Source organism: Agelaius phoeniceus, chromosome Z (genome assembly GCF_051311805.1).
Source record: "Agelaius phoeniceus isolate bAgePho1 chromosome Z, bAgePho1.hap1, whole genome shotgun sequence".
In the NCBI taxonomy this organism is placed as follows: domain Eukaryota; kingdom Metazoa; phylum Chordata; class Aves; order Passeriformes; family Icteridae; genus Agelaius; species Agelaius phoeniceus.
The window spans coordinates 83,654,109-83,669,898 of NC_135303.1; the positions used below are offsets into that span (position 1 = coordinate 83,654,109).

Here is a 15,790-nt window from a genome sequence, read left to right on the forward strand (position 1 = left end):
GACTGCCATGGACATTAGGAAGAATTTCTTCACAGAAACGATTAGACATTGGAATGGGCTGCCCAGAGGGGTGGTGGAGTCATTGTCCCTGGAGATGTTTAAGGAAAGACTGGAAATGGCACTTGGTGCGATGGTCTGGTTGACGTGGTGGTATTGAGTCGCAAGTTGGACTCGGTTGTCTCCAAGGTCTTTTCCAAATTGATTCTGTCGTTCTCTGAAGTATCCCCTCAGTCTTCTCAAGGTAGAAAAAAACCCTACAATAATTCATAAATAGCAGGGTTTTTTTCACGCTCTGCAGCGGTTCCTCGATGCCGCTCGGAGCCGCCCGGGCAGCGGCGTGAGGCGGGGTGCGGCTGCGGTGGGTGGCTTTGCATAGCGAAACCACGGCCCCGCCACACCTGGGGCGCCGCTCGGCAACCCCTCCTGATGCTTCCCCTCCTGATGCTTCCCCTTCTGCCACCGGATCCCCCTTCTACTACTGGTGCCCCGGTTTTCCTTCTCTTACCGCGGGGCTCTGCAGCTAGGGAGCATGAGGGCACCTGTCCGGGGGCTGGAGCACCGTGTATAGAAGGTTAAAGCTGTCTCAGCGCCTCTTTAAAACACCTACATTTTAAAAGCTGTCCAAGCATAGCCTTGAAAAGGTACTGACAGTACTGTTTTTTTTCTGTAGTGTGTTCACACGGTGATGCGTCCCGGACTGCCCTGCTGAGGAGGGCTTGACAGGGCTGAGTTCACCTAGATGAGTTCTGCTTCTGAGACACACCAAGATGGAAGGGAGGTGAAGAAAGGGCCCTCTGCCCTCAGCTTTGTAAGAGGCGACTTTTAGCAGCCTTTGCAGACTGCGATGGGCCAGGCATGCTGTCAGAGCACGAAGTGGCATCATGTTGAGTCTTCTGTGTTACCTGTTAATGATGAATGTAATGTTTCAGTTTATGATGAATGTAATTCTATGAATGTATACTGAATATAATAAATTTAATGCTATTACTGACATTAAAATACGGTCATGATTCACACAGAACTAACACAGCTTGCTCCTATTTGCTGATCACTGTTTGCAGCAATGGGTCAGGTACTTGTGTTGTGAGCAATGACAATTCTTCAGACACCCAGTACCAGCTGACTCTTTTTCTCATTCTTACTAACTCTAGACTTATGCTTTTGCTAACACATGAGTACAAGATTTTTGTAAAAAGTGCAAGCAAACTATAAAAAATAGGAAGTGGACTATAATCCCAGTCCTAGCTTCCAGATAAAATTGATACATGCTGAGTGAGGTAGTGGTTGATCAGCCTTCATAATTCCAATAACAAACACCTATTAATAAAGTGTTGAAAAGCAAAAGTCTTTGGCTTTTTTTTTGTTTTGTTTTAATTGCAAACATCTCTGTTTATTAATATGGGCCAGAAAGGCAAACAACATGTTTCTAGAAGGAATAATCATCCAAAATCAGCATGAGCAGCTGCAAGTTCTAAGCAGTTTCTGAAAAAGTACTTAAAGGAGGTGGACAAAAAGGTTTTCAGAGGGGATCTATGAAGTCCTTAGAGGCCTCATCATGAAGTAAACTGGCTTATGCTGTGAGAAGTGGCTTTCACTTCTTCACTTTAATAGCAGGAAAACAGTAAGGAAATACCAGAAATAGGAAGCCTACTCATCTTACTCATCTAAATAATCCTTGGTAACTTGCAGTTTCACAGTGTCATGTAGACCGCAAAACGAAAAGAAAAATAGAAAAAAATACAATTCTTACTACATCTCTGACCTTTGGAAGATAAAAATAGTTGTTTAGACAAGCAAGGGTCAAAGCGCAGTAAATGATATGCAGGTAACATAGTAATTATCACCACTGCAGCAACACCTGGCTTGTCAAGCCATGTAATTGTGGAAGATGAACAGATAAAATGTAACACTTAATGTTTAACTCCAACAACAAGATCATCTCAAAATAAGGACTATTAAATTGTAAAAAACATAGTTACTCTTTCCAAGTGATTCACGCTAATTTTTCATTAGTTAGAGGCATAATGAGAGTTCAGGTGTTTGTAATCTGTATATGCTTTGCTTTTTTCAACACTTTGCACACAAAGAATGTTCAGGTTTAAATCAAATCAGCAAGGAATTGTTTATTCAAGTCAACAATTCTTTATGAATTTCTAATCAATTCTTTCAGTCTTTACATAAATCAAAATGACTAAAAGAAACATTTTCTGCTGGCTCTTAATGAGTTAATTTCTCCCACCTGGAGTATTTCCTCCAAAGCAAGCACCAAGTTTATTTTTATAGCAGAATTCCTAAATAGCAGGTCAGTAAGAGGAAGGGAAGGCTTGCTGCAACTGGGATTTCATGTTCTGCTTTTCAGGAATGATACATCTCTTTGAGAAATATTCTGGTTACTGAGTGTAGCGGCAGTTTGAGCTTCTGGTAAATTACCTTCACGATATTTTATTGTATTTAGAAAAGAAGAAAGAACCTACTAAGAAAAAATGCTGTCTTTAGAACAGTGGGAAAGGAGCCATAATTTTTCCAAGGTAAATCTCTGCTGTTACCTTCTGAGTGAGTCATCCATCCCCCCAAGGGGTATAGTTCACTTTCTGAGCTCTTAAAATAGACTTTTGTAATGGGTTTGTTCCTTCATCAGACACTTTCCTTCTGTAGCTGCCTTAAAAGGGCTTAAATTCTTCTAGTTACTGCCTGATTGCCTCATTTCATATCCCACATGTCTTTGGCAGAGAAGAATATTCAAGCATTTGTTTTTTCTTCAGTAACAGATTTCAGCATGCAGATTTGAATGGGAATGCTGAAAAATACACATTAGTGCTTCTGATCACATAGCAATTACTGCAAAGGATGACTCCTCTAGTTAGAAATAGTAGAGCTAGCAAGAAAAGCATTTTGGGGCAAACTTGAAGTGGGACAGCCTTTAAAGCTTTGGTGTTTCTGCTTACTAGTTTAAAAGGTGGAAGAAGAAATCTGCCATGAAAGGGTAGGTTAGTTTATAATATTGGCAGTACTTTTATTAAAGTGTCAGGAAAGAAAGAGTAAGGGACGATACTACACAGTTGTTTTGTTTGTGGAACTGGTAGTGGTTCATTTCCCATGTGTATCATGTAATTTGCATCAATACTTGCATAACTTTCTATTATGCTTGGGAAGTGGGGATTTTTTTATTTAGTAACCTAAACAGTAATAACTTCCATAAATAGTTTTAAAGGTCTGTTGTTATGGTCACTGTACAATATCTAAACCCTGTTGTTAAAAGTAACACATTTTGCTTTAATAATTGAAAAATGTAGGGTCTTCACTGCTTAAAAAAATGTAATTTCACTGTACAATAAGGTTGATAAACTGGTAAATGTCTTGTCTTTCTGGCTATCTGAAATAATTTCCAGGTGAGAAGATAGCACCATAGAAGATATGGTCTCCATATGCTGATTGCAAATCTCTTTCTATCTAGAGCATTTACAAAGAGAGCACTAAGTATTAAATTACCTTTTCAGGAAATAAAAGCAGCTTTTGTTAACATGGTCTGCACTGTGTTGGAAAGCTTTCACCTTCTGCTGCGTGGCCCTGCCCTCTGGTGGGCACGCAAAGGTTGGCTGAGAGCCCGCTTTTACAGAAACCGGAAGGTTGCCTCTAAGAAATCTTACCTAATCTTGCAAATCTTGAGAATTAAAAACATTTAGTTATTTAGTTTTCCCCACTGTGCTCAGTCTCAGTTTTGCAGTCCTGTGGCAGCAGCAGAAACATTATCACATGCATCTTGGGATATTAAATTAAATAGTAGGATTGATGACACTTGCCTGTTATTGTATTGCTTTCTTCTTCTCACCATATTTTGGCGATCTCTCCTCAAACGGTTGAAATGAAGGTCAAAAATGTGTTTTCCTGAATGCCAGCTTGCTTGCCATTTTTGTCTGTGATATTTTTAGACACTTTGAACTTTACACAGATAAAGTATCTGCTGTATATAATCCCAAATTAAAGATTCGTGTTCCAACATATGTTTTCATTCTGGAACTTCTTGGCTGTTCTTCTGTAATCTTATTAGGACTGGGGATAGAGAAGTTTCTTTTTCCTATTTAAAAAATACCTTTTCCATGTTTCACTAAAGCTTTTCTGTCTTTCTCCCTGTGCCACAACTTGCACTTTATCACTCCATGTATTATCCTTCCAGTTAAAGATATAGAAATCAGTAAAGGTCAAAATGCCCTTAAGGATCTAATCTGAATTTATTACTGTTTTATTTTGAAGTAATCTGATACATGTCTTAAAGAGATAGAATCTTGTTTTATAATCCTGATGTTTTTGAGTATAGACCATGAATCTGATCCTGCAAGCTAGTAGTAGCATAAATAGGTGTTATGTAATGGTTCACAAAGTCACCAGGAAGCATCAGGTTCCTATTAGGAAACTGCTCAGGGAAATACCTGTATAATACTAGTGGTTTGGAGCTTTTTTCCCAAGGAGAAAGGAAACCTTGGGTTTTTTGTTTTTTTTTTTGTCACATTTAAAAAGTATGACTTCTCATAAACTATGTTATAGTCTTTTTAAAGTTATGTATGCACTCAAAATGCAAAATTCACACAGGAAAGTAATTTGAAACTTCTTCTGAAATTGCAGCTGAATTGGGCTACCAGATGGGAGCTTATGCTCAGAAATATGCAGGGCTGAAATCACAACATAAAGGGTGTAGTATTTGAATTTTAACTACTAGAAACTATTTGGATGAAGAAATCGTTTCTATTTCTAAGTCAAAAATCTCAGCTATGAGTAAGAAAGCCTTGGGTTTTTTTTCTGTTTGTTTTTCATGGAGACTAAGTTAAAAAGAGGGTAAATATTCCAAGTTTATTTGGAACATTATAATATAATACATATCAATAGAAGTATATATTGATAATACATCTGTGGAGAGAGTCCACAGGAGCATCACTGAGTTGATGAGAGGAATTGGGCACCACTCCTATGAGGAAAGGGTGAGTGAATTGGGTTTGTTCAGCATGGAGAAGGGAAGGCTTTGGGCTGACCTGAATGGGGCCTTCCAGTACCCAAAGGGAGGCTACAGAAACAATGGAGAGAGGCTGTTTACAGGAGCCTGGAGCGACAGGACAAGGGGGAATGGCTTCAAACTGAAAAGGGAGTAGGTTTAGCTTAGATATTGGGAAGAACATCTTTACTGTGAGGGTGATGATGCACTGGCAAAGGTTGCCCAGAGAAGGTGTGGGTGCCTCATCCGTGACAAACTCAGGGCAGGTTGGATGGGGCTCTGAGCAAACGGGACTAGTGAAAAGCCTCCCTATCTATGGTAGGGGAGTTGGAATCAGATGGTCTTTAAAATCCCTTCCAAGCACAGCCAGTCTGATTCCGTCATTCTATGAAGTTCATCTCATAAATGAATAGCAATGACAGGCCTACCTACTTTGCAAAAATAGCTTTAGTGATGCACTGATAAAAGGTATGTCTGTGTGTATGTATAGATGCTTATATTTTAAATGAAATGTGTATTGAATATTGTCTGTTTATCAGGATATTGGGAGGCTTATAACTGGAAAAGCTTGAAAGACAGTGGAACAAAAAAAAACTTGTGTTGTCTTCTTGTCCAAGCAGCATGATCCAGTGGTTTGATTATGAACAATTTTTAATAGAACTGAGGATAGATATAAACATCTATATAAATCATTAATCTATTTATAATTTGTATCTCCTGAGTCAATTGATATTTTCATGACAGGGGTCATATTCTCTAAGTTCTTCTACAGAAGGTTTTTGTAGAGCCTTCTCCTTGAGTACTCTCCCATGGAACTGTGGATTAAGGCTTTTCTTTCCTAATCTATAGCAATTGAATATTCACTCAGTAGCCACTTTCTTCCCAGAAAAGCACTTTGAGCAGAACCAAGGAGATTTCTTTTACTGTTGTGCTTGATTAGGGTAAGAATGAACAGGAGGTACAATAATATTCAGTTCCTATGCAAAATTAATAATGATGACCAATAAATTATGTTCAGTGAATTGGGAAGGATGTTTGGCATTGGGAATGGCTGTACTTCATATGCAGCTGCAATAATGTTAGCTATAAGATGAGAAAGTACTTTCCTCTTCTCATTTTATTAACAATAATATCCTTGCAGTCCTACTGCCTATGACCACAGCCACTGTGGGATGTGGGAATCCCTGCTTTTGTTAGGACTGCAGGAGGGCATCCCAAACAGGTGTGTTTTCAGGAGGCTTAGCTTACAGTCCACAAAATTATATCAGAAATTATACATTATACTGAATCCAGTGTTTATTAATCGTTTTATAAGCCTTGATTAGTTTATGAATAATGCACACTGGAGCACATGCAAAGTACATAAATGGGATGAAAGTATTTAAGCATTCAAGTTTTGCTTTGTTCAGAGATTTGGGGGACAGCTGATGCTCAGAAGGAAGGATTTGCCGGAAGGAGCGGCAGAGCCGTGAGGAACGGACGTTCATTCAGTGCCTTTGATCGGGAGGGCGCTGCACTGGCCGCAATGTGCCGCCCAGCGCGTTTCAGGAGTGATCTGGCGGACTGCTGGCTTCTGGAACAGCCACGGGAACGGGCGCTGTGTGGGCGAGGCTGTAGCAGGGTTGCAGTAAGCACACGGGAGCCATGGCGGGACCCTTCACACCGTATATCCATCCATATGCGCGTCTGCGTGTGTGAGCGTGTTCCAGGAGCGCCGCCAGCGCGCCTCCCCATGGCCGGCCTGCGGGACTACATCTCCCAGCGGCTCCCGCGCACATCCCGCGCCTGCGCACACGGTCCCCGGGGTGGAGGCGGCTCCCCGTTCCTTAAGCGGGAACCCGGCTGCGGCCGGACTACATCTCCCAGCGGCCCCCGCGCACATCCCGCGCCTGCGCAGGCGGAGCCGGCCCGGCCGCACTCCGCCGTTGTCGCCGTCGGTGGGTGGGTGGGGGAAGGGAGCGAGCGGGAGGAGGAGGAGGAGGGAGGGGGGGGAGAGTTGAGAGTTCACCCGCCGCCGTCGCTGCCAGGCCGGACTCATGATTCCCATATGCCCGGTAGTTTCGTTCACCTATGGTGAGTAGCGGTGCTCGGCGTGTCCGTGCTTGGGGAGAGGGCGGCGGGCGGGGGTCGGTCCTGAGGCGCCGAGTCTGACCCGGCGCTCCCGCGCTCTCTCTCTCCCTTCTCCCTCTGTGTGTCCCGTTCTTTCCCCACCGCCTCCTCTCGCCGGGCCTCCTGTCATGGCCCCCGCCGCCGCCGCCCCTCGGTCGCCGCCGCCGCAGTGCCCAGCCGGCTGGGGGAAGATGCCAAAATGGCCACCGGCAACTACTTTGGATTCACCCACAGCGGGGCTGCTGCCCAGTACAGGTGAGCACCGCCGCGACCCCCCGGGACCCCGCCAGGGCCCCTCTCCCCGGCCGGGACCCCGGGCAACTCCCGCCCCTTGCCCCGTGCCGTGGGCTGTGCTCGGACCCTCCCGCCGCGCCCGCGGCTGTGTGTTCTTATCTCCTCGTGTGCCGGGGGCTGGGAGGTGGGGCTGAGCACCGCCGAGCAGGAGGAGGAGGATGATCAGCGACAGCATCGGGTCCCCAGGCCCTTAGATTAAAATGGCCACTTGCAGTCAGTCAGCATCAGCGGCGAGTCACCGTGTGCCGCCCCCAGGCCCGTCTCCTGCCTCAGCTTCGGGGAGCACCGGCCTTGCTCCCCAAGGCTTTGCTGTCACTGTGGGAGCCCAGAATCCCTTCTAACATGGGTTGAAAACCAACCTAAGGGAGGCTGGATGGATCAGGGAGAGATGGAGCACCGGAAGATAGCAGAGGACTTAATCCAATTGAAGTAATGTGTCTAAGAAAGTAGAGGAGGTACTTTCATGGACAGGTACCCTTTAAAAAAAAAATGTCCTGCTCTGATTTCTAAGACCAGGAGCAGTGTTGTAGTGGAACTTGAGGACCTGTGACTGTGTTAGACAGTATACATACATACCTGTGTCTTACGTGTCTGGATAGATCTATCAATACAGATCTCATACAGACAGACACACTGCCACAAGTCTTTGTATCTTTGTAGTTTTTGTTCATCTAAATTGCGGCCAGCATGTTAAAAAGTAATTGGTATTATCTATTATATCACAGTTTCTGACATTATAATACTTAATTTGCTAAATACATTCAGGAACATCTTTGCAATTTTGGCTTGTATTGGAGTGACATCTTAAAGTCCACATTTGAATCTTATGTTGCTCATTCCATAAATCTGTAATAAGGACCTTCCTCAATGCCTAAGTTGTGGTGAATAAGATAAAACCCAAAAGAATAAAGCAAATATATCAGAGATTATTAGCAAATAAATGCAGAGCTGTGCTAGGAGCTAATAAAAATTGCATACCTAATGTAGTTTTAGGAATGTACACTTTTGTGGAAGTGTTGGAATAATTCCGTTTTTTACATTGATTTTTTTCCTGAAAATGTATGTGAAGTACACTGAATTTAATTTACTCCAGTGTTTAATAGAAGATTAAATTTAGCTAATCTTCTAGTTCCTTTGGGTGTTCACAGTGCATATATGTGTTTACATTTTACATGACGATTATAGTGAATATTTAGGACATATATATAGAATTTCTTTTTAAGTATAAAGGTTAAGTGAATGATAAACCAAGATCTGTATGTCTGCAGTTTTGAAGTGCAGATGAATTTTTAAAATCATCTTTTATTGCAGGGCTGAGGGGATCTTTAGACTAAAGATCCTGAACAATTCCTTTGAAGTTATATAATTGGAATAACATTCAAGTTTAATAGCTGATCCTAAGTGTGTTTTTGAGAAAATGGAAAACAGATCAAAAGAACCTTTTTCCTTTGCTATCATGAGTTTAAGATACTCTTAAGTTTGCTATTGGTTAAAGACTCTACATCCTATAAACGATTTGTGTGTTTACCGCATCTGAAGGTGAAGACACACAGCGATCAGTGTTTAAGTAGTCTTTTCATAAGAAGGAGTTTAATATTTTGAGCTGAACACAAGAGTCACTTAAAATGTCTGAGGGAGCTTACTTTTACCAAGCAGACTTGTTAGGTCCTTACTGGTGTGCTTACAGAGTGCTACAAATCATGTATTCCACTCCAGTATATTTGAGAAAAAGATGATGGTGGCAGAGGAAGGTGGTGAGATTTGATTTTACAGCAAGTCTTTAAGTTTTTTTCCAGTATTTGAAAAGACAGTTCACAGAATAAAAAAATCGTCTTCTTGGAAACCAGGGCAATAAATAAACAAACAAATGGTTTTTTACCTACTGAATGCATAGGTGAGCCCCATAAATCTTGAAAAATAAAAGGTGTTTCTGGATGCTGAGCTAACCTATGGATTCTTAAAAAGTTGCTCAAAGTAACAAGTTGTTTTATGAGAAAAAAAATCACATTGCAGTTGAAGTCTTTAGTTCTTTATACATACACCATTTGGAAGTTCTGACACTGTAGTTTTTATAGCAACAAACAGAAATTTTCATAATAAACACAATATTGGTCACATTTTTAAAGGTTCTCTCTTGCCAAAATGGCTGTGAAAAATTCGGGTATGTTGGAAGAATATTAGTCTTCAATTTTAGATGACTCAATGCTCCCTAATGATTATAATCAGAATTTTATTGATTTCAGCACTTAGTTCAAAAATTTGTGCAAATCTTTTTATCATACATACCTTTCTTGTAATAACTTAAAGTATGAATATCTCAAAATATATCAAGTCTTCATCTGGAAACATGCAGAGAAAATAAAAAGCCTAAACTTTGCATCAGAAAGAAGAGAGTCTAAGTAGATTCTGTTCAGTTTCAAGGAATAGAAGAGTCTCTTCCAGTTGGACCTATAGTCACTGTCCAGTTTGCCTGCCCACTCAGGGCTGGCCAAGTTCCAGCACGTTGCTAAGGGCACTGTCCAGATGCTTCTGAACACTGACAGGACTGGGCATCGACCACTTCCCTAGGAAGCTGTTCCCATGCTTGACCACCCTCTCTTTATAGAAATGCCTCCTAATGGCCAGGAAAGCTCTCCTGGTGCAGCTGTGAACTGCTCCCTCCTGTCCTGTCCCAGGATTACAGGGGGGAGAGCTCAGCACCTCCCTGTGCCCTTCCCCTCTTCAGGAAGCTGCAGAGAGCAGTGGGGTCACCCTTCAGCCTCCCTTTCCCCAAACTGGACAAGCCCAAGTTCCTCAGTTGCTCCTCACAGGAAGTTCCTTCCAGCCTTCCCACCGGCTTTGTTTCCCTCCTCAGGATGCACTGAAGGACCATCCCCTCCTTCTCCACCTGCAGGGCCCAGCAGGCCCCAGGTGAGGCCGCCCCGAGGCTGAGCCCAGGGAGCCCAACCCCTCCCTGGGCCGGCTGTGCCCTGCTCAGTGCTCTGGGATGGGCTTTGGCTGTGCCCTGCTCGGTGCTCTGGGATGGGCTTTGGCTGTGCCCTGCTCGGTGCTCTGGGATGGGCTTTGGCTGTGCCCTGCTCCGTGCTCTGGGATGGGCTCTGGCTGTGCCCTGCTCGGTGCTCTGGCATGGGCTTTGTCCTCGGGGCTGCCCAGGCACTGCTGACCCACCCTGAGCCCAGCACCAGCCAGCCCCACTCCCTCTGCCACTGTCCAGCCACTCCTCTCCCACTTCATCCCTGTGCTTGGCATCACCCCATCCCAGGTGCAGAATCCAGCATTTGAACTTGGTAAATTTCACTCCATTAATGACTGCCCAATGCTCCAATCTAACTAGGTCCCTCATCAAGGCCTCTTGTCCCTAAAGAGCATCCACAGCACCTCCCAGTTTGAATTATTAGCCAAATTGCTAATGGTGCACCCAACTCTTGGTTGCCAGATGAAGCCCCATTCAATATAGCCCTTTGAGTGCTGCCATCCAGCCAGAGCACTGTGAACCTGCTCATCCCACAGCTGGCAACTTGTTGGAAAAGGATACTGTGAGGGACAGTCTTAGCAGCTTTAGTCAAACTGGAACTGCATCCACTGCCATCCCTTTATCCAGGAGGCAGGTGACCTTATGATAGAAGGATAGGTTGGTTAAAGAGAACTTTCCTTTGTGAAACTGTTGACTGTGGGAGATTACTGCATTGTTCTTTAACAATTCTTTCACCTTCCAGTAGCACTTAGTATCTCCATAGTTTTTCCAGGAGCTGAGGTTACACGAATAAGTCTCCCGTTTCTTGCCTCACACCTTTGTAAATGGGAATTACACTGGCAAGCTTCCAGTTAGCAGTGACCTGCCCAGACTCCTAAGGCCTCCAGCAGATGATTGAGAGGTCTTGCTATAACAGCTGCAGGCCCATTCAGTACTCTGGGGTGAATCCCATCAGGGCCCACAGAGATGTGGGAACATTCAGTTTATAAGCTGGTCCCTCAGAATTTGAGTATTCACAGTTGTGGATCTCCCACTCAGAAGACTCAAAGGAACAAATCTGCTCTATTGAGTGATAGCTGAAAGGTGCTTTTAAGGAAATTTTCTGTATTTAATTCTAGACTTATTGCAGACTGGTATAAACTCTTTCTGAATTGCAGTTCCTCAAAATGACAGTATTCTAATTTGTGTTATTAGTAGTGAATCATAGGATCACAGAATATCCTGAATTAGAAAGGACCCACAGGGAACATCAAAGTCCAGCTCCTGGCCCTACACAGGACATCCTCAAGAATCACACCACATGCCTGAGAATATTGTCTAAACATTTCTGTAACTCTGCCAGGCTGGTACTGTCACCACTTCCCTGGGGAGCAGTTCCAGTGCCCAGCCACCTTCTGGGTGGAAAAACCTTTTGCTGATATCAAACCTAAACCTCCCCTGACACAACTTTAGGCCATTCCCTCAGGTCCTGTCACTGTCCCCACAGAGCAGAGATCAGTGCCTGGCCCTTTGCTTCCACTTGTGAGGGTCTTGAAGGCCACAGCAACGTCTCCCTCAGTCTCCTCCTGCCTGAACCAAATGACCTCATCCACTCCTCACATGGCTTCCCTTCCGGGCCCTTCACCATTGTTATGGCCCTCCTTTGGACACTGTCTTACAGGTCATTACCTTTTTTCTATTGTGGCACCCAAAGCTGCCCCCAGCACTTGAGGCCACCCCAGTGCAGAGCAGAGCAGGACAATCCCTTCCCTTGCCCAGCTGGTGATGCTGTGCCTGATGCCCCCAGGACAGGGTTGGCCCTCCTGGCTGCCAGGGCACTGCTGACTCAACTTGCCATCGACCTGGAGCCCTAGGTCCCTTTCTGTGACACAGCTGTCCAGCCTCTCCTTCCCCAGTCTGTCCACACATCCAGGGGTGCCCTGTCCCAGATGCAGAATTTAAACTAAGAAGACTGTGGAACATAGAAGTCACTGTGTCTTCCTAGAATTCCAACTTATCCATGGCCATGGTGGATCATTTAAATACTCTGTCATCCTTCTCATGAAGAAGAAGTTAAAATTTGTCCAAGTCTTGACATTAAGTACTGATATTTTAAGTGGTTTTAAAGGCCAGGTTGATAGATGCTTAGGTGGTAGACTTTGGATTTGGAAAATTCAGGAGTACTGGGTTATTGCTGTTTAGCCCCAACCAGCAACTAAGTACTGCACAGTCTCTTGCTCACTTCCTACCCACCCTGGTGGGGAGGAGAATCAGAGAATTCTTCCTGGACTGAGATAGGAACTGTTCATAGTTGAAAGAAAATAAAGTATAATAATATGAATTATAGCAGTAATACTAATAAAAGTAATAGTAGTAATGAAAGGATTAGGGGGAATAAAACCCTAGAGGAGGAGGTAATGCACAACACAGTTGTTTATCCCCTGCTGCCTAATGTTCAGCCTGTTCTCCAGAAACAATCAGCAGCTCCTGGCCAAGTTGCCCTGGTTTATACTTGCACTCATGATGTTCTATGGCATGGAATGGCCCTTTGGCCAGTCTGGGTCAGCTCTCCTGGCTGTGCTCCCACCCTGCTTCTTGTGCACCTGCTCACTGGAAGAACACAAGAAATTGAAAAGTTCTTGACTGGGAGTGAGCCCTACTAGGAACAACTAAACCATCTCTGTGTTACCAGCATAATTCTCTTACTAAATCCAAAACACAGAATTGAACCAGCTACTAAGAAGAAAATTAACTTTACCCCGGCCAAAATCAGGATGGGCATGCAGAACTTGATAATATTTACTGTTGTGACAGTATAATCAGTAAAGTTCCTTCAAAGAAGAGGAATAGATTACTGTATTTATTAGTTCATAAATACTAATTTTCATAAAACATACTTGAAATCTTGTTTCATATTTAATCAAAGACAGCAAAAGAGCTAAGTGCCCTTTAAACCTGTAAATAATGTATTAGAAGCATTCTTGTTCCTTTCAGTGTTTTTGCTGCGTGAAATTTCCTGCTACCCTACTAATTTAAAATTCTTTGTGTGCTCTACCCAATAATAATATTGTGATTTACTGAGGAAAACATTAGATTATGCAAATAGTAATGCAGGAAATTTCTCTGAACATTACAGGACCTTTACAGTTTGTGCTTTTTGCTAGTGGTGGCATTAGGGCCTAAGGTTATAAACCTGCATGCAATGCAAACCTCATTTGTTACTTATTGCGGTGACTGTACTAATCCATCTGTTTAGGAGCCTAAAATAAATGTGGAATTTGGTGGTACTAGACTTCTTTGTGTGTGTGTGCATGCTGTGTACCTCACCAGAGCCACTGTGTCACTACTCAGTTTGAAATTAACAGCCTAATATTGCTTGTCTTTCCAATGTAAAATAATATTAGCATTCTTGGTTCGGTGCTGGAGAGAGGTATAATTATGCTTCTAATCTCAAATTGGCTGGTTAAAATGCTGATGGAGAGATAGGGGCATTGAATAATGTTTGGACAGAGAAGTGTGCATATGTGATTGCTTCATTTAATTAATCTTGTATTATGGTTTTGGTTTCTGTTAAAAAGGTGACGAATCTCTTAAGTGTTGTGAGTTTCGTCTTGGTGGTATTCATACTGTGTCTTGCTCTAACGAGACAGAACACTGATGGGAGATGCTTGGGTGGTTAGGAATGATTTGTTAACTTTGAATTGCCTTGAAGCAGCTTGAATATTACTGAGTGTGGTGAGCTGTCACAGATAAAGGCAATTTTAGCAGTGCAGGTTCAGAGCAGACCACAATGCCTGTGAGTCCAGGTTAAGATGCAATCTTCTAGGCAGCAGTATGGAAGTAAGCTCTTGCAATTACAGCTGGTTTGGAATTCAAATGTAGTGCACCATATTACAGCATATTCAAGTGGTGCAAAACAAAAGAAAGTGAATTGCTACGCATGGATGAGTTGGCTGTTGAGAATTGATTGGGGGTGGAGTGTTCTTTTCACAATTGCTAGTATTTCTAATCACTTTTGTCTTCAGTATCCTGCCCCAGTTAACTCTTCTTCATCTAGATACTGGTTTAAAAAGGATTGAGTCTTTCAAAGATTTTAGGGCTGTATTTCACCCAGGCATACCAGACCAAGCTTAAGGTATCACTAAACATAATTCAGTCTTCTCTTGGTGAAATTGGGGTGGTGAGGACAACAGTGGTTAGGACTTCTTCTGCAGACAGGATGTACTGCTAGCCTTGAGCAGTGAAAGTAATTCAGTTTTACCACAGGATGAAGCTAAAAACTCAGAATGCTTGCTCTGTGTACTTAATGCCCATGCTCTCTTGAGTTCCATCACATCTTGACCCATACATAATTCTTAGCAGAAGAGACTTCACTGAATATGGTAGAGCTGTGTGGAGCTGATCCTCTTTTGGTCAGTGAATGCTAGTGTTTAGTGCTGTAGTTAAACATGCTGTTCTACCTCAATGTACACAAGAAGCCTCCAGTACTTTTGTTTGTGAAAGGATTTTGATGCACTTCTTTTCAAATCAGTGAAGTCCCACTCTCAAAGGAGATATGTTAACATGAGAAAGGCAATAAGTGGCTCTGGGTTTGTTAACATAGGTTGTATGGCAGTATTGTAATAGGCTATAACAGGAAGACAGAGAAGGTGGTAAATCAGGGGGAAAGGTGCCTTGAGTTAAAGAAGCTGTTGTCATTTTAAGGAGGGCAAGCCTGCCAACTAGTTGAAATTTGCAGCAGGTGCTTGTCCTTAGGAACTGACCACTTTGGGAAGATTTTCTGTTAATGCTATAGCTGTGTCCTTTGTATCCTCAGAATGGGTTGGTGGTTATAGGCTTAACTGTGGGGTGTTAAATTATGTGTGATATTTTGTATGCTACTAAAATACAACAATGGTAGCTTAGAGCATTGTTACATTATTGATGTTAGAAAAGCAAAGTAGTGGCTTAAGGCAGGAAATACAGAATGTTTTAACAATTTAGTACAATTTTCCATACTAGTGAAGTTTCCTTCCTATTTTGGAGAACTTGCCAATTTCAGCATTTTTTCTGTTTAGCATCTTCATTAATGGTCCAGATGTTAGGGCAGAGTGTACTCTAAGCAAGCTTGCTCATGACAGAAAATGATGAGGAGTGACTTACGTGCCAGAGGGTTACAGTGACATCCAGAGGGACTTCAAAAATCTGGAGAAAAAGGCTGCCAAGAATCTGGGGAAGTTCAACAAGGGGAAGTGCAAAGTTCAGTATGAAAGAACAACTCCATGCATTAGTATATGCTGTGGGCCACCCAGCTGGAAAGGAAGAGGACCTGGGGGTCCTGGTGGATGCCAGACTTGAATGTGAGCCAGCAGAGGGTCCTTGCAGCAAAGAGGGAGAATGCCATCCTGGGATACATTAGATAAAGTATTACCAGGTGGGTGAGGGACGTGATCATTCCCCTCTTACACAGT

General features: G+C 43.1%; 1 protein-coding gene across 3 annotated transcripts in view; it reads left to right on the forward strand.

Moving 5' to 3' along the window:
• Positions 1–6,911: 6,911 nt before the first annotated feature.
• ZFR (zinc finger RNA binding protein) overlaps positions 6,912–15,790 on the forward strand; it is a 47,075-nt gene continuing 38,196 nt past the window's right edge. For all 3 annotated transcript variants that reach the window (XM_054651587.2, XM_054651588.2, XM_077172334.1), the window contains exons 1-2: positions 6,912–7,057; positions 7,264–7,348. In XM_054651587.2, coding sequence (XP_054507562.1) covers positions 7,021–7,057; positions 7,264–7,348 — 122 coding nt within the window. In that variant the 5' untranslated portion in view covers positions 6,912–7,020. The remainder of the gene's footprint in view (positions 7,058–7,263; positions 7,349–15,790) is intronic.